The 21,094-nt window shown below is 46.5% G+C and overlaps 1 protein-coding gene across 7 annotated transcripts in view; it reads right to left on the bottom strand.

The window, feature by feature from the left end:
• LRRFIP2 (LRR binding FLII interacting protein 2) overlaps positions 1-21,094 on the bottom strand; it is a 207,489-nt gene that overhangs the window by 113,011 nt on the left and 73,384 nt on the right. For 6 of the 7 annotated variants that reach the window (XM_073549894.1, XM_073549897.1, XM_073549899.1 and 3 more), the window contains exon 3: positions 5,356-5,442. In XM_073549894.1, coding sequence (XP_073405995.1) covers positions 5,356-5,442 — 87 coding nt within the window. Of the gene's footprint in view, positions 1-5,355; positions 5,443-14,962; positions 15,076-21,094 lie in introns of all 7 variants that reach the window. The other variant, XM_073549896.1, reaches the window with a different exon arrangement.

Raw genomic sequence — 21,094 nt, 5'->3', positions numbered from 1 at the left:
GATGAAGTGGAGGCCGGGGAATCCGAGGAGTAATTGTTCCTAGGGGCAGCTGAGGACTCCGACCCTGAGAAACTAAATTCTCTCCCCCTAGAAGAGTCCCTTTTAGATAGGGCTTTCATCTCTGTCCCTGTAAGGATGGGGGAGAGTGCAAGGGCCTGTCAGTCTATGCCTGGGCCCCCGTCCCCTTCCAACCCCTACCGTCTGTCGCACACATGGCTGACATAGTCTTTTGGGGTGGCCGTCTGGTAAGGGGCAACTACAGAGCGCACATTCCCTGTGCTTCTGTTTTACCGTAGCTTTCCTCCCCTGCGAAACCAGCATAAGGGAACACTGCATCAGGGTACATTCACGGAGATCTCTTACCCATGCAGATGAGGCAGGTACCGGATCACGGAGGGAGGCAGGGGGAATCCTTTAGACTGGAGGAACTTCTGCGGCTCTGCTCACTCGTCCGCTTCCACTCGTATGAGGCTTCACCGAGGCCTCCTTCTGTGGGTGCTCCTCCACGTCCTGCTGCTCTATGGGGGGTTCTGTCATCCATCGCTGGGCCTTCAGAAGCACCCCGGCAGCATCACCTCCTGCCCTTTAAGGCCTCCCAGTATCCGGTCAGCAGGGCACTGGCGCGGCACCTCCCCCAGGAACCCTCCCACGACCCTCCCCCGCATGAACCGTCCCCCCCACCGCCTCGGGTACCGCGCGTCCCCCCGGATCGCCGCGCACACGCGGCGCACACTAGGAAGGCGGCCGGCACCCGACTTCCGGTTTTGGCGTTCCCGGCCCCGCCCCTTCCACCGCGTCACTTCCGCCGCGCGTCAGAGGCCGCGGGAGCGCGCGGAAAGGAGCCGGCACGGCGCCCCCGGCTCCGGTATGTCCGCCGCCCCCATGCGCGCCAGCCTGCGCTCGGCGACCGGACGCAACCGCCGACCCGGCCGGAGGGGGTTTGAGACCGGACCCCGGGGGAAAACGCATCAGGAGGGGCCTGCATACATACCTGGTGCCCGCATTCTGGAGACGGCTGTCCACCGGACCCTTTGCTCCGCCTGCTCTAACCACTGCCGTGGCGACCTGCCCGGCCCCACCGTGGCGCTTCCAGGTACCCCGAGCTTGACCGAGGTAGGAGATCCCCCCGCTACCTGAGTCGGTCAGCCGGCCTGGGAATCCCTCGACGACTCCATGATGGACGATCTGAAGGAAGTCCCGTCCTCTATGAACAGGAAACCAACTGATGCGTGGGAGAGGTGCCGCCCTTTTGTATCTGTAGGTTTCCTGTTCCTGAAGGGCGGGATCCCCTCTCTCAGGTGGTGCTGTCATGGACGACCGATAAAAAACAAAAAAAACAATTGTGGAATCGCACTTTCCCAATTTCAAAGCACTTGGAATTTTGCTCCTGCTTTCCAGTGCATCACATAATAAAACAAATGGCGTAATTTAAAAGTTCAACTTGTCCCGAAAAACAAGCCCTCATACGGCTATGTGGACAAAAAAACAAAGACGTTCTTGGAAGAGGAAAAAGTGAAAACAGAAAATAGCTCGGTCATCAAGGGGTTAACAGCAGTGATGTGCACTGCTGTTAAGGGCAGGTGACACATACATGTAACACATCCGGTCTCTTCCCTGATAGAGTGGGGATCAGTTCCTGGGATCCCACCACACACCCTGACTCAATCAATGACATACAGGTACATCTCACAAAATCAGATTATCAAAAAGTTTATTTATTTCAGTTCTTCAATACAAAAAAGTGAGACTCATATATTATATAGAGTCATTACAAGCAGAGTGATCTATTTCTGTTAATGTTGATGATTATGGCTTACAGCTAATGAAAACCCAAAAGTCAGTATCTCAGTAAATTAGAATACTTTATAACACCAGCTTGAAAAATTATTTTAAAATCCGAAATGTTGGCCTACTGAAAAGTACCAATACCTGGTTTTAAAACAACATTATCATTCTACTTAATTGGCCAGCAAACACGCCTGACCTTAACCCCATAGAGAATCTACGGTGTATTGTCAAGAGGAAGATGAGAGACACCAGACCCCAAAATGCAGACGAGCTGAAGGCAGCTATCAATGCTACATGGGCTTCCATAACACCTCAAGAGTGTCACAGGCTGATCGCCTCCATGCCACGCCGAATTGATGCAGTAATTGATGCCAAAGGAGCCCCGACCAAGCAGTGAGTGCAATTACTGAATATACATTTCAGTAGGCCAACATTTTGAATTTTAAAATCATTTTTCAAGCTGGTGGTATAAAGTATTCTAATTTACTGAGATAATGACTTTTGTGTTCTCAGTGGCTGTAACCCATAATCACCAACATTAACATTGAAATAGATCACGCTGTAATGACTCTATATAATATAGGAGTCTCACTTTCTGATTTGAAGAACTGAAATAAATTAACTTTTGATGATATTCTAATTTTGTGAGATGCACCTGTCATGGAGCGTTAAGAGGTTAAAGATGTATATTATATTTTTCAACATTTGATATGGCCTTACATTAATTTGTAGACCAGCGCTCACCAACTCCTGTCCTCACGGCCCCACAACAGATCACGTCTTTAGGATTTGCATGAGGCAATTTCTGATGACTTGATAATAATTCCATCGCCCACGCAATACTAAGGAAATCCTGAACGCATGATGTGTTGGTGGCTTGTGAGGGATGGAGCTGGGGAACACTGTTGTAGACCGTAGCAAAAATGGAAAAGAATAAACCTTTTTATAAAGCACACCATTTGCATTACTACACTCCTTAAAGTACACATATATGTATAGAATATTAAAAATAAAAATTGTTGTTGTCAAGCCTGTGCATAATAATGCGAAACACATTCTAGCTTCCCATTTGACCATAAGATGACTATTTCTTCAGCTGGTTTTAGCCATATTATATTTGCAGAAACCATGTGATGTAGAATCATAAAATTTGCTCTAAAAGTCTAGAAAATTATATCTTAAAGATTTCGATGTTTATGCAGCGATTTGCAGCCATTCAAATGAACGCACCAAAAACGCACGCAAAAAGTAATGTATTTTACACACTGTTTTCCTGCAAACACTGCTGCACAGACTGAATGCGTACGCATACCCTAACCGTACTCTCCCAGCAGGGGGTTATGTCTCCGCTCACAGACGTACAAGTGAGAGAAGAGGCAGGGAACTGCGGGAGAGCACGGCCCGGCGGCTACTGTCAGCTGGCAGTAACCACAGCTTTTTCCCATGCCGTGCACTGCATTAAGGCCCATTGTCGTAAGAAGGGCAAAAGGGAAAAGATACTGAAAATAAAACTACAATATATAAAAAAAAAGTCCCTGGTAACCAATAACAGCAATCATTTCTACAGCATGACATTATTTTTTATTGTTGCTCTCCATTGTTACCACAAACCAACTATCATTACAAATCAACAAATCATTGTGATACTTGACGAGTGTAAACCGGCGTTTAGCACCTAGGCCAGCATCGGCTCTAAACACCATAAATAAATCTGCAATTACATTATGCTGACACAATATAGGATGCTACATCAGTATTTAATTATGTGGAGGATACTATTCCAGTTCTACAAGATGCGAGGCAGTAATGTCACCGAAGACACACTGGGCTTATGTTCATATATAAAATACCCACATATGGTCCAGACTTCCGAAATCTGTTGCTGTAAACATAAAAAATCCAGTATTTTATGACAATAACTTAACCATCAAGAAGACTATGAAAATATTTCGATTGATTGTCCATTTACCCTGGGTTAGCTCCTTGCTTGCTGGAAAGACCAAACGCCATTTTACAGATAGACAAATTACCACATCTGGATAAAACATCCCCGGAAAAAACAAACAAAATATTGTGTAACAAAAAAAAAAAATCAAACCTTTATTGGTTTCATAAGCCAATGTGATACAGATACAAGAAAATGTATAAGAATAAGTGGCACTAAAACTAAAGTTAATTGTCCATTACAGCCAGAAGCAGGGAAGCATATTTCAGTTTAAGAGACTTGTGAATATTAATGACATATGTTGCTACAGTTACTGACGTAATGGAAAGAAGCTTTCAGTACTTTAGGACATAATGGCCAGAATGGAGCATAGTGGCTTAATGTTTAGCACTGCTGCCTGGCAGCTATGGGGTTGTGGACTCACAAACAATACAAGGGTTTCAGCCACATTGACGATGCAAAGTCACAGAGCGGAGCCCCCAAGCAATAAAGCAACAACCATGTACATAAGTGACACCAGCTCAAGAACGGTTCATCAGGAGCTTCAGAAAAGGGCTTTTAATGGTCAAGCACACAAGCCTAAGATCGCCATCCACTACACCAAGCATTGGCTTAAGTGGTGCAAGACACGCTACCGCTATACTGTGGAAACGTGTTTTCTGGAGTGATGGATCACAATTCACTGGATGATAAAGTTTAGCATATTAGGCAAAATTTTAACTGGGCTGTCCTATACGATTCAAGTTTCCATGAAAATCAGTGCAAAGTTATTCTCCATAAATGTAATGTTCCTTATCATGCTCTAGTCTAGGGTCTCTCCATACCCGGCACGGTGGCTCAGTGGTTAGCTCAGTGTCCTGGGTTCGTATCCCACCAAGGACAACATCTGCAAGGAGTTTGTATGTTCTCCCCGTGTTTGTGTGGGTTTCCTCCCACATTCTAAAGACATACTAATAGGGAATTTAGATTGTGAGCCCCATTGGGGACAGTGATGATAATGTGTGCAAACTGTAAAGCGCTGCGGAATATGTTAGCGCTATATTAAAATAAAGATTATTATTATTACCCCAAAGAGTAATAAAACACAATATGGAAGAAGTTAAAGAAAATCCTTGCACTCATCGCTCACCCTCTCCAGGCCTCTGCTCCTGTCACCCATCCTCATGGCATCTTCTGATGCCCGCTGCATGAGCTGAAATTCCTGGGCCACTCACAATAAGCCAGGATTTCCAGATCAGATGAGGCACAGAAGCGAGCAAAAGGTCACATTATCATTATGCGCAAAATTGTTGCAGCGTGAAAAGCCCGGGGATTTCAGTGTTCGCGGTGGGGATCTATAAATACTATACGGACCGGACAGTCGACAGTGAGGAGAGGAGGGACTGGAGAGGTGAGCCGTAAGGCAAGCATTAGTATTTTTCAACCATTTGTTCGCCCTTTTTGGGCCAGAAACTGCCGGTTTGCTGAATCTGCGGGGTAGCAAGTTACAAGAAGTTCTGCACTTTGACAAATGAGGATTTTTGTAAAATTTGAGTTCAAATGCCATCCACTTCAGTCTTTAGTAGCGGATGAACAAATCTTGGTTTGGCAGATTTGCTGGAGAAAGCCAACTATAGATTTACCTCTTTCTGTTGTCGCTCCAGCTCCCGCATTCGGATATCTCTTGCTTCTGCGCGTGCTGCTCTCTTTGCTGCCAGCCTTGCTTCTGCCTGACAACACGAAAACAAAAGTTAATATATTTTTTTTAATTTATATGTATATATTTTTTGCACTTTGTTTACAATTTTGTTTACTTCTAATGTCTTAAACGGATTGTCCATCAATTAAATTTCAATAAACTCCATTAGATCACAAAAAGAAAGGTATTTAGTTGCATTCAATTTAAAAAAAAATGCCCTTGTGTCTAGACTGTTATTGCAGTCCCTGGTGTATTTTGTTTCATTCTCACAATGTCCACCTTATGTGTCCACAGAGCAGGAGTTGCTCCTAGTGCATGCGTCCTACCAGGAATCACTGGGACTGGGCTATTGGACATTCTGAGAAGAAATTGAAACGGGGCTATAGGTCAATTATGGAACAACAATATCTAGAGAACATTTTTCATTTTACCATATTTTTATTTGAAATAAGTTTTGAAAGATTAATGAAAATTACTTTGCTTTTCTTCTCGTTAAACAATAGGGTTCTTGCTGGAGCACATAACATTAAAGAGGCCATGTCATGAAGTCAAAAGTAGGCAGTTTCTGCTCTTATTTTATTCCTGCTCCTCCATTAAGGGTATGCTCACATGTATGCATTTTTGGTGCGCTTTTTTCATGCTTTTTTATTTTAGATGTGTTTTACCATACCAACTATAGATTACAGAAATCTCATGCACACACCTAGGTTTTTTGTCCTCAGTAACAGGTAACAATAATCCATCATACATACACACCCGCACTGAACCACAAGAGACCATGTGGACACTCACAGGACCGAATAGACCAGATATGTCCACTCAGCCATACCACTGCTGCCTGTGAACAGTAGTGCCAGTATTGGACTGAAGTGCCAAGGAAACATTGACTCTGTGGGGTCCACTGTTCAGTAACATGCCATTATTGATTGCATTACCATCAATTGCAAATTTGCCAATGCTTCTATATAACAATAAACAGGTTAGTCGGTTACATAATTGACGAGATGCTGCTCCTGTCTATGGAGACTGTGCTACCTACTGCTCATAAATTGTGGTCTGAGGCCCAGTCCTGCACAGGAGCCCACCAGGGGATTCTCTTGTTCCCCAGTCCGAGCCTGATGGCGTGGTATGTTGGAGATAGAGCCAGAAAGCACAGATCGGATAAGTGCAAGAACTCAACCTGCCGAAGATCGGGGAGGGCGAGTACCATGTCTATTATTATTGTGTGAGCCTTTTTAGCAACAATGTGGCTGGAGTACTCCTTTAATATTAATACAAGCTGTTATATGAAAGCTCTTGACAGACTTGATTATGCAGAGCACGAAATCCATCATGAAACACAATTGTTGTTCTGTAAGTGACAGATTACCGTACGACATGAGAACATTTCTAGAGCATTGGAAATATGTCATGCATGCTGACCCCTCAGGTTGCTGCAGCTCTCATACAGCAATATTACACGGCTATAGAACTGTCCCCATACTGTACGGAAATAAACAATGATGGGTATGACGGCAGCCTGCATTCTGCAGGTCGATTAGCATGGTACGGGCTAGCTTGCTTCCAGTGGTCAGCTTCAGATTGTAAAGAGTGATTCTGGTAACAGATGGTCTTTAGCGGACGCTCTAATATAGAGGTGTAAACTCGTCTCTCATACACTAGTCCCAATATACAGAATCACTCAGCACAAGGAGAAGCAGCCTGTTTATATGGATAACATGGTGTGTTTCCATGGCTGTACGAGACCAAACAAATACACAGGAACAGGCCTCATTTTCTATGCCAGCATCATCACAACTAAAAATAGGAAAACTGCATCAGACTTCCACAAGACTTCTCATAAGCATTCACAAACATTTTCTAAATCCCACTGACCTAATTAATACTGGCAAATACAGCCCATCATTATGCTGCAGTTTCTTTCGCCATCATTGAAGAAAAACATGGATTTTTGTGATAACTCACCGTAAAATCCTTTTCTCCGAGACGCTCATTGGGGGACACAGATACTGTGGGTGTATGCTTCTGCCGCTAGGAGGCTGACACTAAGTGAAAAAAAGAGGTTAGCTCCTCCTCCGTCGTATACACCCTCGCCCCTATTGCGGGCTGAACTAAGTTTGGTGCCAAAGCAGGAGGAGGACAACAAAATCAGCCTTAATACAGGTACAACATGTCCAGAAAAGGATCACCCTTATATCACATAAATAAATACGTGTTAACTAAACAGAAACAGGGCCAACTGGCTAATAGGGTGGGTGCTGTGTCCCCCAATGAGCGTCTCGGAGAAAAGGATTTTACAGTGAGTTATCACAAAAATCCATGTTTCTCCTTCGCCTCATTGGGGGACACAGATACTGTGGGACGTGCTAAAGCAGTCCTTGGGTGGGAGATTGACTCACCGATACAAGCTACATGCACCTCTTGTTTAAAAGGTACGCCACTGCGGCTTGGAGAATCCTTCTACCTAGGCTCGCATCCGCCGAGGCCTGAGCATAGATATTATAATGTTTGGCAAATGTGTGCAGGCTGGACCAGGTTGCTGCCTTGCAAACCTGTTCCGTCGAAGCCTGGTGCCGAAGCGCCCAAAAGGCGCCCACTGCCCGGGTAGAGTGCGCTCTGATCCCTGCTGGAATCGGCATGCCTCTAATGCGGTAGGACTCCTGAATCGTCAAACAAATCCATCTGGCTATGGTCGATTTTGAGGCAGCGAGTCCCTTCCTGCGCCCTTCGGGGAGCACGAACAGCGTGTCCGTCTGACGAAAGGGTGCCGTCAGCGACACGTACCTCCGGAGAGCTCTTACCAGGTTTAACGTGTGAAGAGCCTTTTCCACATGGCGCACCGATGCTGGACAAAATGAAGGCAAAACAACATCTTCATTAATGTGAAAAGAGGACACTACTTTCGGCAGAAAAGGAGGGGCTGGTCTGAGGGCCACCTTATCCTTATGGAAAGTGAGGAACGGAGCTCGGCAGGATAGGGCCGCCAGCTCTGAAGCCCGCCTGATGGAAGTGATGGCCACTAGGACCACCACTTTCCAGGAAAGGTACTTCAAAGAAATATCCTGAAGCGATTCAAATGGAGCTTCCTGCAGAACACTTAGGACCATGTTAAGGTCCCAGGCGTCCATAGGCGCCTTATAGGGAGGTACCAAGTGGGAGACTCCCTGAATGAAAAGTCTTCACCTGCAAATTGGTAGCAATTCTGTGCTGGAACAGGACGGATATGGCCTCTTTCACACCTCAGTTTTTTGCATCAGTCAAAATCCGCCAAAAGGACGGATGGCGGATCCGTTTTAGTACTGATGATAACGGATGCGACCTGTCCGTTTTTTTTTTTGACGGATCCGACAAATGAAGAATTTTAAAGGAATGAGAGAGAGAGAGAGAGAATGAATTTTTTTTTGTCCGGCACCCAGAAAGAATTTCGGGTTAAATCAGTATCTGGAGGATCCGCCAGAGAAAAAAACGTTGCAAGCTCCGTTTTGAAATCTTTGAGGATGGTGACGGACAGCAACTTTTGGCGGATCCTCAAAAAAACGGATGCAATGGACAGCAATCCGTCACAATCCGCCATTAATGAAAGTCAATGGAGAAAAAAACGGATCCTCAAAAGAAAATTGAGGATCCGTTTTTTTCAAAACCTGGCGGATTGTGACTGATTGTAAAAAACTGAAGTGTGAAAGAGGCCTAAGGCCGATATTTGACTCCTGAGGGAACCTGGGGCAAAGCCCGAGTCTAATGCTCTACTGACTGAGCTATCCGGGCTCTCTAAGCCCGACTGGAGAAAAGCCAAGATTTTGGGGATCGAGAATCTCAGCGGGGAAACACCGCAGTGTCGACACCAAGCAAAGAACAGCTTCCAGGTGTGGTGGTAAATTCGTGCTGAAGCAGGCTTCCGGGTGCTAATTATCATAGCGACCACCTCGCTCCCGAACCCTGCCTGAGTTAGAATCCAAGATTCAACGGCCATGCCGTCAAACACAGGGTCCCTGAGTTCGGGTGGCAAATCGGCCCTTGAGACAGTAGATCTGGGCGCTCTGGCAGGCGCCAAGGAACGTTGGCGAGCAGCTGCATTAGATCTGCGTCCCACGCTCGACGGGGCCAGCAGGATCACCGGCACCCCTTCCGTCTTGATCTTTTTGATGACTCTCGGAAGTAGTGGCAGTGGGGAAAATAGATATGGGAGGGGAAACTGGTTCCATGGCAGAACCCATGCGTCCACCGCGAATGCCTGCGGGTCCCTGGCCTGAGCGACATATGTGGGCACCTTGGAATTCACTCTGGAAGCCATCAGGTCCACATCCGGAGCTTTCCACAGTTGACAAATCTGCTGAAAAACTTCGGGATGTAGAGACCACTCTCCGGATGCAAGACCCTGCCGGCTCGGAAAGTCTGCCGCCCAATTTTCCACGCCCCCCGGAATGTGGACAGCCAAAATCACCGAGTGGCTTGCTTCGGCCCACTGAAGAACGAGCCCCACCTCGTGCATGGTTGCTCTGCTGCGGGTGCCCCCTTGATGATTTATGTAAGCCACCGCCGTGCCGTTTTCCGATTGAATCCGGACGGGGTGGCCTGCTAGAAAGTAATGAAACTTCTGCAGAGCCAGCCGAATTGCTCGTATCTCCAATAAGTTGATCGGGAGGAGTTCTTCCTGTGGCGACCACCGTTCCTGGGCTGTGTGCTGGCGAAACACCGCTCCCCAGAGGAGACTGGCGTCGGTTGTCATTACCAGCCAATGATCTGGGGGGAAAGGTTTCCCCTGGGACAGAGAGGAACTGGTTATCCACCATCCGAGCGACTGCCTGACTTGAGAGGACAGTCGGCACCGCCGATCGAGCGTGAAAGGATTCTTGTCCCAGGCTGACAAGAGGACGTGCTGCAAGGGGCGAAGGTGGAAATGGGCGACAGGTATTGCTTCCATTGCTGCCAACATTTTCCCTAGAATCCTCATCCCGGATCGGATTGTATGAGGGACTAGTTGGCGAAGTGTCCGGACTCCCTGCCGGAGAGCTAGCGCCTTTTCCTGAGGGAGAATTACCAACCCTCGGCAAGTGTCGAAGATCATTCCTAGGAAGGAGATCCTCTGAGCTGGCACAAGGGATGACTTTTTTGCATTGCCAACCATCCTAAGCGGGAAAGAGTATCTAGTGTGATGTTGACCTTTTCCTCGCATGCCCGTATTGACGGACCCTTGACCAAGAGGTCGTCCAGTTAAGGCAAGACGACTATGCCTCGAGAATGCAGTGTGGCCATGACAACTGCCATAACCTTTGTGAACACTCTGGGAGCCGTGGCTAGCCCGAAGGGTAACGCTATGAACTGAAAACGTTGATCGCCGATGGTGAAGCGTAGAAACCTCTGATGAGGAGGAAAAATGGGAATATGCAGATATGCGACCTGGATTTCTATTGAGGCCAAGTATTCTCACTGCTCCATGGCCTATATGACTGAACGGAGAGACTCCATCCGGAAATTTCTGATCCTGACGAATTTGTTCAGAAGCTTCAGGTCCAAAACAGGCCTGACAGACCCGTCTTTTTTGGGAACCGCAAAAAGGTTGGAATAGAACCCCTGAGCTCTTTCGTGTTCCGGAACTGGAACAATAACTTCGTTGTGCTGGATCAATTTGATGGCTCCCAATAGAGCCCTTGCCTGGGTATCCACCCTGGGAAGCCGGGAAGAAAAAAAAACATCTTGGAGGATATCTGACAAATTCTATTCTGTAACCCGAGGCCACCAATTCCTTTCCACATGAGTCGTGACTCGTGAGCGACATTGACCCAGACGTAGTGAAACCAGAGTAGGCGGCCGCCCACCTTGCCAGTGTCGTCTGGTAAAGGCCTCGAGTCATTTGGCAGATGATCTTTGGGATCTGGATCCCCTCGATCTGTGCTGCTGAGTATGCATTCTCCCCAATTGGTTGACTCTATATGAGACCTGCCGCTCCCTATCCTGGTTGGGGCGGCCTGAGGCGGCGGAATTGGCCGCTGTAGTCCACCCGGGGTTGCGAAAGGCCTGAAAACGGGTGATGAAAAAGCATTTTGACATTTTGTTGAGGGAGAAACCCGCTCTTTCCTCCTGTGGAGTCGGAGATAAGTTGATCCAACTTCTCCCCAAATAGGTGGCCGCACTGATAAGGCAGGGAAGTCAAGGACTTCTTAGAAGTAGAATCGGCTCGCCATGTCCTTAACCATAGGGCTCTTCTGAAAGAAATTGCATTAGCGGCACAAGTGCCGAGCAATTGTCCACATCCAAAAACGCATTGATTACATAGTCTCCGGCCATCGCCATCTGACCTGCGACCTCCGAAATCTCTGCAGGTAGATCCTGCTTCTGCGCGACCTTGTTTAATGTTTCTGACCATGATATCATAGCCTTGGCTACCCAAGTTGCTGCAAGTGAGGGAGCGAGCGCTGAACCCGACGCCTCATATATTGAGCAAGCTAAGCTCTCTATAAGGCGATCCGTGGGATCCTTAATTGAGCAAACACTAGGGACGGATAGCAGGGTTTTAGTGGCTAGGCGCGAAACTGGGGATTCCATCCATTTTCTACGAAGGTCCAGAGCAAACAGATACCTTGTTACGAGTGCCTTTTGACCCGAGAGACGTTCTCTGTGCCGCTGCACTATGTCCTCAAACTCCGGGTGAGAGGAAAAAATTCTGTGCGGGCGCTTCACTTGCTTAAATGCCACTTCATGCCCCGTAGCCGCTGCGTCTTGCTGGAGTATCCAGGTCAAGGGGCTCGTCTGAGTCGCATTTTGAGGTCTGCTCACTATCAACCACTGGTGACGGGGAGCGAGAAGCAGAACTTACGGATGCCAAGGCACCGGATGGACTGGGCGACACCGTGTGGATTCGATTCCCTCGGGTCTGCCTGGAGTGAAAGCGGCCCCTGCAGGCGAGGGGCTCTTGTGAGGTGGAGGTCCCCTCTAAGGCTGGCGAGCCACTGTCCCTGCCCCCATCTGAGGCCTCAAGGGACTCAATTGCATGAACTGTGACAGTGATAGGACCCACTCTGGGGGTCTTGGTACACTAGTCGCGGTCGCAGGGGAGGACAGACACTGAGGTTCTGTTAGGCGTCGGGTTGCGGGCGCTGTACAGCGGGAATCCCGAGCCTTGTCCTCTGCGGTCTGCCTACACCAGTATTGTGGGTTCGGTCGCAGGGGAGGGCTCCTGTACGCGTTTGGAGTCGCCGGCTTTGCATAATCGCTTGCTCTGCACCCGCGGAAACGCAGCCCGACAAGAGATGCATGCTGCTTCTTCGGACATGCTGTATCTGTCTGCTGCTGGGGATAGGTGGAAGGAGGTAGCACTTCGTTTTCCCTGTGGTCTCCCGGATAGCACTTACCCCAGTCCTGTGCCCCCCCCCCGCTCCTGGACGCCTCCGCACAAAAATCGCACGCCACCAGCCGTGGGGCGGACCGCCAGCATATATTCCAGTCCAGGGGCGGTACTTCCGGGTCTGCGGCCTAGCCGCGCTCCGAAGCCGGGGATTAAATTTATCCCCCGCCGCCAAGGCCTGGGGGGCGGGCCGCCGGAAGTGACGCATGGCCCAGAGGCGGAACTTCCGGTCGCGGCCTAGCTTCGGCTAAAGCCGCGGCCTCAATTTATCCCCTGCCCGCGACGGGGTGGGGGGGGTGGCGACTCCATGGTGCCACAAAAAAAGCGCTACTTACTGGCGCGGGCTTCTCCGCACCGCTCTGCAGCCACTGGCCGGTGGCATCTGACAGCTAAGGGCTCCAGCCCCGGATCTTCGCCGCAGGAGTCCTCTCCTCACTGACAATCCTCTTCCGCTTCCCAGCTCAGGTATGTGAGGGAGCCTTGACAAAATAGGATGGTGCAGGCACCCTAGCTCCATCTAACCCCTTCAGGGGGTGTGGAGAGGGACCGTCCGCCGCCTTGCAGCACTGCAGTCTAAGCATTGGTGGAGCAGTGGGGGCCGCACAGACTAGTCTTGTGCCTCTGTACAGCCCATGGTTTCAATAACTAGGGGTGGTCAGGGCTAAGTCCGGCATTGTGTCCCATGTCGCGGGAGAGGATACGTGGAGGGACACTCGCATTACATTTAAAGCACAACTCCATCGCTGAACAAAAATGCTGGAGTGGTGCTTTAAAAAGTTATCTACTAATTTTTTGTTTATTTTACTCATTTATGTAGCGCCATTAATTCCACAGCGCTTTACAGATATTATCATCACTGTCCCCAATGGGGCTCACAATCTATATTCCCCATCAGTATGTCTTTGGAGTGTGGGAGGAAACCGGAGAACCCATAGGAAACCCACTCAAACACGGGAAGAACATACAAACTCCTTGCAGATGTTGTCCTTGGTGGGATCTGAACTCCGGCCAAAAATACATTGATGACCTAGCCTAAGATAGGTCACCAATTCAAAAAAAGTGGACAACCTCTTTAAAGCATCAATTCTTCTAGATATATTTACACAGTTTTTAAAAGAACTTGGAAGGGAAGTTGTTCCGAACATCTTGGAAAACCACAGATATTCTGTGGATGTAACCTTGTGCAAATCCACCTGTCATTCTAGACAAACTAATTGTTGGCATCAGTGCTCTGTGGGGAATGTAATAATAATCTTTATTTTTATATAGCACTAACATATTCCGCAGCGCTTTACAGTTTGCAGACATTATCATCACTGTCCCCAATGGGGCTCACAATCTAAATTCCCTACCAGTATGTCTTTGGAATGTGGGAGGAAACCAGAGTACCTGGAGGAAACCCACGCAAACATGGGGAGAACATACAAACTCCTTGCTGTCCTTGGTGGGATTTGAACCCAGGACTCCAGCGCTGCAAGGCTGCAGTGCTATCCACTGAGCCACTGTGCTGCCCAATGTATTATCATATCCAGTATTTCTTTATGTTGAATATAGCTATAAAAGAGAATCTATCACCAAGTTTTTGCCACTTAGTCGTAGAGCAGAATAATGTAGCAGCATTGAGGACACCATCTATTCTGAAAAAATTCCCAACTACACCATACGACACTGTTGATTGCAGACGCTCATTGTACTGCTCTTCAACTCTTTGTGAAAAGCCTCCTTCCGTTACAGCCATTTGTTTCATATTTTGTCAGTCCAGGGCACATGCTGTCATATTTCTGCAGCCCGGTTCCTGTGTTTTTATTCATTGAGTCACTTGGCCTTGATTCCATGTTGAAGGTATGGCTTTTAAGTCACAATTATACCTTCTCAGAACAATAGAAGGGAGCAGGTTGGTGCCACTGGTTGTTGCTAGTTGTAAATTGATGGCACTATTAGGTAATACAAGTATGATGTTTCTTTCACCTGCTGCACTATGTTTCCTTGGCAGAATATTGCATCCATACTCCTTGACATTGCCCATTTCAGGGTGCTTTTTCAAAAGAGTTTTCACAACAAATGTTGAAATCCCAGTCAGCTTTGCAGTTTTTGCCTGGGAGAGACCCTGCTGAAGCAGTATAACTACCTTATGTCGTGTTGCTGTGCGCAGAAGTGCCACGGCGTATGACCTGAGACATAAAAATTTCTTAGAAAGGCTATATCGTACCATTATATGATAATGTGAGACTGTGGATCAACAATGCTGGTGTAATAATGTGTCTCAGTCCATAGCATTTTAGTCTTATTGGCCTTTTTGTTCCGGTTACCAAAGGTTTGCACCTGAAAAGAGAAACCAAAAGGAAAATGTTGATGATGAGAGACCCGAATACTTTATCTCCTTCCCTTATCATAATAATGATGTAACAGACAAAACCAGACCATCAATTGACATTCAGTTAGTCAATTGTCTTATTACACTTGCATCAGTGACACTTGAGGGACTAAATAAGAAATGTCTGCAATTCCTAAATGGCTAATGTCAATTTGAATTAAAGGAAATGTCCACTTTCAAGAAAATGGTCCGTAAAAACAATGGCACAAGCCTTTGAGCGCCGTAACTGACTAGAGGATAGATGTGCGCTGTTACCGCTGCTGCAAAAGGACAGAGACTGGAGCAGCCATGGACTGTATTTGTTATTTTAAGTATTTGACAGTGTTTGGTTCCACTTACCTGAAAGTGGACAACCCCTCTAAAGGCCCTTTTACATTTAGCGATGCACCAGCGATCCGACCGGCGATCCGACCCGGTCAGGATCGCTGGTGCATCGCTAAATGATCACTAGTGAGCTTTCATACAGAAAGATCTCACAGCGATGCAGCAGCAACGGAGCGGACGATACTCACCTTTCACACACAGCGATCCTGACGTCCTCCCGCCCGCCTCCAGCGTCGCTCGTCGTCACAGCAGGAAGCCCAGCAGGAAGCAGACGACGAGAAATGGAGCCGCCCAATCTCGCGCAATCAGCGATGGACAGCGGGGGGGGCCGGTCGGAGGTAAGTATCAGACATAGCGATATACTACTATAAACGAATTCAGTAAATATTCCGGCCTGTATATAAATTGGGAGAAATCTGCTCTGATGCCTCTTTCTCATACCCCGATGCCGCAACTTGTGACTCTCTCCTTGCTGCCTATTGTACCACATTTTAAATATCTAGGTGTTTATATCTCTCAGTCCAGCACGCTTGATCTGCAACTTAACCCCTTCCTGACATCCGACGTACTATCCCGTCCATGGGACCCGGGCCCCTATGCCCATGGACGGGATAGTACGTCTACCGGGATCAGCGGCGCCCACGTGGTGAGCGCCGCTGATCGCGGCCGGGTGTCAGCTGATTATCACAGCTGACACCCGGCACAATGTGTCAGGGGTGGTCACGGACCGCCCCCGACACGTTAACCCCTTGCACACCGCGATCAAACATGATTGCGGTGTACAGGGAGTTAAAGGGAAGCATCGGCAGGGAGGGGGCTCCCTCCTTGCTTCCCTGAGCCCCCCACGGCAGCGCAATGTGCAGCGCTGCTGCGGGGGACTCCTTTCCTCCAGGCCCCCGAATCCAAGATGGCGACGGGGGCCTTCGGGGGCCTGCAGGAAGCTGGCTTCCTCAGTGCCTGCAAAGCGCAGGCAAGAGGAAGTCTTCTTCAATGCCTGTGACAGATTGCTGATCTGTCACAGTGATCTGTGATGTGACAGATCAGCGATCTGTCACAGGACAGTGATGTCCCACCTGGGACTATGTAATAAAGTAAAAAAAAATAAATAAAAAAAAAGTGTAAAAATAATTTTAAAAAAAATCGCCAAATAAATTAGTAAAAATAAAAAAAATATTCCCCAATAAATTCATTTTTTGAAAATAAAAAAACCCCAAAACAATAAAAGTACACATATTAGGTATCGCCGCGTCCGTAACGACCCGCCCTATAAAACTGTCCCATTAGTTAACCCCTTTAGCGAACCCCTTAAAAAATAAAAATAAAAAACGAAGCAAAAAATAATGATTTATTATCATACCGCCAAACAAAAAGTGTAATAACGCACGATCAAAAAGACGCATATAAATATCCATGGTACCGCTGAAAACGTCATCTTGTCCCGCAAAAAACGAGCCGTCACACAGCATCATCAGCGAAAAAATAAAAAAGTTATAGCTCGCAGAATTTATATAAAATAGTTTTCATTGCATAAAACCGACAAAACATAAAAAAACGACCTAAATGAGGTATCGCTGTAACCGTACTGACCCGAAGAATAAAACAGCTTTATCAATTTTACCACACGCGGAACGGTGTAAACAAACTCCCCCAAAAGAAATTCATGAAACGCTGGTTTTTGTTCATTCTGCGTCCCAAAAATCGGAATAAAAAGCGATCAAAAAATGTCACGTGCCCGAAAATGGTACCAATAAAAACGTCAACTCGTCCCGCAAAAAATAAGACTTCACATGACTCGGTGGGTCAAAATACGGAACAATTATAGCTCTCAATATGTGGTGATGCAAAAACTATTTTTACAATAAAAAGCGTCTTTTAGCGTGCGACAGCCGCCAAACATAAAAACCGCCATAAATAGAAAATCAAACCCCCCGTTATCACCCCCTTAGTTAGGGAAAAATAATAAAATTTAAAAAATGTATTTATTTCCATTTTTCCATTAGGGTTAGGGCTAGGGTTAGGGCTAGGGTTAGGGCTGAGATTAGGGTTAGGGGTGTGTTGGGGTTCGGGTTGGAGTTAGAATTGGGGGTTTCCACTGTTTGGGCACATCAGGGGCTCTCCAAATGCAACATTGCGTCTGATCTCAATTCCAGCCAATTCTGAGTTGAAAAAGTCATATGGTGCTCCTTCCTTTCCAAGCTCTGCCATGCGCCCAAACAGTGTTTTACCCCCACATGTAGGGTATCAGCCTACTCAGGACAAATTGCAAAACAATTTTTGGGGTCCAATTTCTCCTGTTACGCTTAGGAAAATAAAAAATTGGGGGCAAAAATATCATTTTTGTGGAAAAAAATGATTTTTTTATTTTCACGTCCGAGCATTATAAACTTCTGTGAAGCACTTGGGGGTTCAAAGTGCTCACCACACATCTAAATAAGTTCCGTGGGGGGGTCTAGTGTCCAAAATGGGGTCACTTGTGAGGAGTTTCAATAGTTTAGGTACATCAGGGGCTCTCCAAACGCACATGACACCCGCAGACCATTCCATCAAAGTCTGCATTCCAAAATGGCACTGCTTCCCTTCTGAGCCCCGACGTGTGTCCATACAGTAGTTTTCTCCCACATATGGGGTGTCAGCGTACTCATGACAAATTGGACAACAACTTTTGGGGTTCAATTTCTCCTGTTACCCTTGGGAAAATAAAAAAATTGGGGAATAATTGATCATGTTTGTGGAAAAAATACGATTTTTTTATTTTCATGCCCTGGCATTATAAACTTCTGTGAAGCCCTTGGGGGTTCAAAGTGCTCACCTCACATCTAGATAAGTTCCTTAGGGGGTCTAGTTTTCAAAATGGGGTCATTTGTGGGGGGTTTCCACTGTTTAGGTACATTAGGGGCTCTCCAAAGGCAACATGACACCCGCAGACTATTCCATCAAACTCTGCATTCCAAAACGTCACTACTTCCCTTCCGAGCCCTGACGTGTGTCCATACAGTAGTTTTCTCCCACATATGGGGTGTCAGCTTACTCAGGACAAATTGGACAACAACTTTTGGGGTTCAATTTCTCCTGTTACCCTTGGGAAAATAAAAAAAATGGGGAAAAATTGATCATGTTTGTGGAAAAAATATGATTTTTTTATTTTCATGCCCTGGCATTATAAACTTCTGTGAAGCCCTTGGGGGTTCAAAGTGCTCACCTCACATCTAGATAAGTTCCTTAGGGGGTCTAGTTTTCAAAATGGGGTCATTTGTGGGGGGTTTCCACTGTTTAGGTACATTAGGGGCTCACCAAAGGCAACATGACACCCGCAGACCATTCCATCAATGTCTGCATTCCAAAACGTCACTACTTCCCTTCCGATCCCCGACGTGTGCCCATACAGTAGTTTTCTCCCACATATGGGGTATCAGCATACTCAGGACAAATTGGACAACAACTTTTGGGGTCCAATTTCTCCTGTTACCCTTGGGAAAATAAAAAAATGGTGACTAAAAGATCATGTTTGTGGAAAAAATATGAATTTTTTATTTTCACGCCCGGGCGTTATAAACTTCTGTGAAGCACTGGGGGGTTCAAAGTGCTCACCACACATCTAGATAAGTTCCTTGGGGGGTCTAGTTCACAAAATGGCGTCATTTGTGGGGGGTTTCCACTGTTTAGGTACATCAGGGGTTTTCCAATCGCGACATGGTGTCCGATCTCAATTCCAGCCAAAAACGTCAAATGGCGCTGCTTCCCTTCCGAGCTCTGCCATGCGCCCAAATAGTGGTTTACCCCCACATGTGGGGTATCAGCATACTCAGGACAAATTGCACAATAACTTTTAGGGTGCTGTTACCCTTGGAAAAATAAGAATTGAGGGTGAAAAGATCATTTTTGTGGAAAAAATAATATTTTTTAATTGTACGGCTTTATGTTATAAACTTCTGTGAAGCCCTTGGGGGTTCAAAGTTCTCACCACACATCTAGATAAGTTCCTTAGGGGGTCTAGTTTCCAAAATGGTGTCATTTGTGGGGGGTTTCCACTGTTTTGGTACATCAGGGGTTTTCCAATCGCGACATGATGTCCGATCTCAATTCCAGCCAAAAACGTCAAATGGCGCTGCTTCCCTTCCGAGCTCTGCCATGCGCCCAAATAGTGGTTTACCCCCACATGTGGGGTATCAGCATACTCAGGACAAATTGCACAATAACTTTTAGGGTCCTGTTATCCTTGGGAAAATAAAAATTGGGGTGAAAAGATCATTTTTGTGTTAAAAATATGATTTTTTAATTGTACGGCTTTATGTTATAAACTTCTGTGAAGCCCTTGGGGGTTCAAAGTTCTCACCACACATCTAGATAAGTTCCTTAGGGGGTCTAGTTTCCAAAATGGTGTCATTTGTGGGGGGTTTCCACTGTTTTGGTACATCAGGGGTTTTCCAATCGCGACATGATGTCCGATCTCAATTCCAGCCAAAAACGTCAAATGGCGCTGCTTCCCTTCCGAGCTCTGCCATGCGCCCAAATAGTGGTTTACCCCCACATGTGGGGTATCAGCATACTCAGGACAAATTGCACAATAACTTTTAGGGTCCTGTTACCCTTGGGAAAATAAAAATTGGGGTGAAAAGATCATTTTTGTGGAAAAAATATGATTTTTTAATTGTACCGCTGTACGTTATAAACTTCTGTAAAGCCCTTGTGGGTTCAAAGTTCTCACCACATATCTAGATAAGTTCCTTGGGGGAAACGCCCCGGAAAGAAGCAACTCATGCGAAACAGTGCTGTCGGGCGGCGGTGGGGAAAAGGTTTTCCAGCATTTAGCCTTTCCATTGGCTTTCTTTCTCCCAGTGGCCAGCCACAGGTAAAAATCTTTCTTTAAAATTGCCTTGCACCTTATCCATTTATGGAACCACTTTTTTGCTGTGCCCTGCTTTTTTGGATATATCTCCCTGAAGTGCAATTCCTTCCCTAGCCATTTTTCATACTGAATAGGCCAATCTTTCCTTTAGTGCTTATAGCGCTTTATTTTTGCAAGTTTTTGTAACTGCCGTTGGAATACAGGCCTTAAATATATTGTATTTCTTTTGCTTTGGAGGGACTCTTTTTGGTTTTTTGGATATATTTGAAATAGATAATTTGCACACTGTGGAGATATCATACACTCTCCTTGCTGGCTATCCTTACCCCCTATGTTGGAGACCAATTAATCCTGTCTTTTTAATACAATTATGTTATTTTTAATTGATAATTAATGAAAATTATATTTTTATCAACATTATTGTTTTTCACTTCTTGAGTCTTCACGGTACCTTCCGTGACGACTTTTTGGTTGAGATAAGTTCCTTGGGGGGTCTAGTTTCCAAAATGGGGTCACTTGTAGGGGGTTTCCACTGTTTAGGTACATCAGGGACTCTCCAAACGTGACATGGCGTCCGATCTGAATTCCAGCCAATTTTGCATTGAAAAAGTCAAACGGCGCTCCTTCCATTCTGAGCTCTGCCATGCGCCGAAACAGTCGTTCCCCCCCACAAATCAGGTATCAGCGTACTCAGGACAAATTGCACAATAACTTTTGCAGTCCAATTTCTCCTGTTACCCTTGGTAAAATAAAAAAAGTTGAACCTGAAGTATTTTTTTTGTGAAAAAAAGTTAGAT

The sequence above is a fragment of the Dendrobates tinctorius genome, unplaced genomic scaffold (assembly GCF_039654945.1).
Source record: "Dendrobates tinctorius isolate UK_male_01 unplaced genomic scaffold, ASM3965494v1 ptg000162l, whole genome shotgun sequence".
NCBI lineage: Eukaryota > Metazoa > Chordata > Amphibia > Anura > Dendrobatidae > Dendrobates > Dendrobates tinctorius.
Note: the sequence above shows the minus strand (reverse complement) of the source record. Positions and strands in the feature narration are given on the sequence as shown.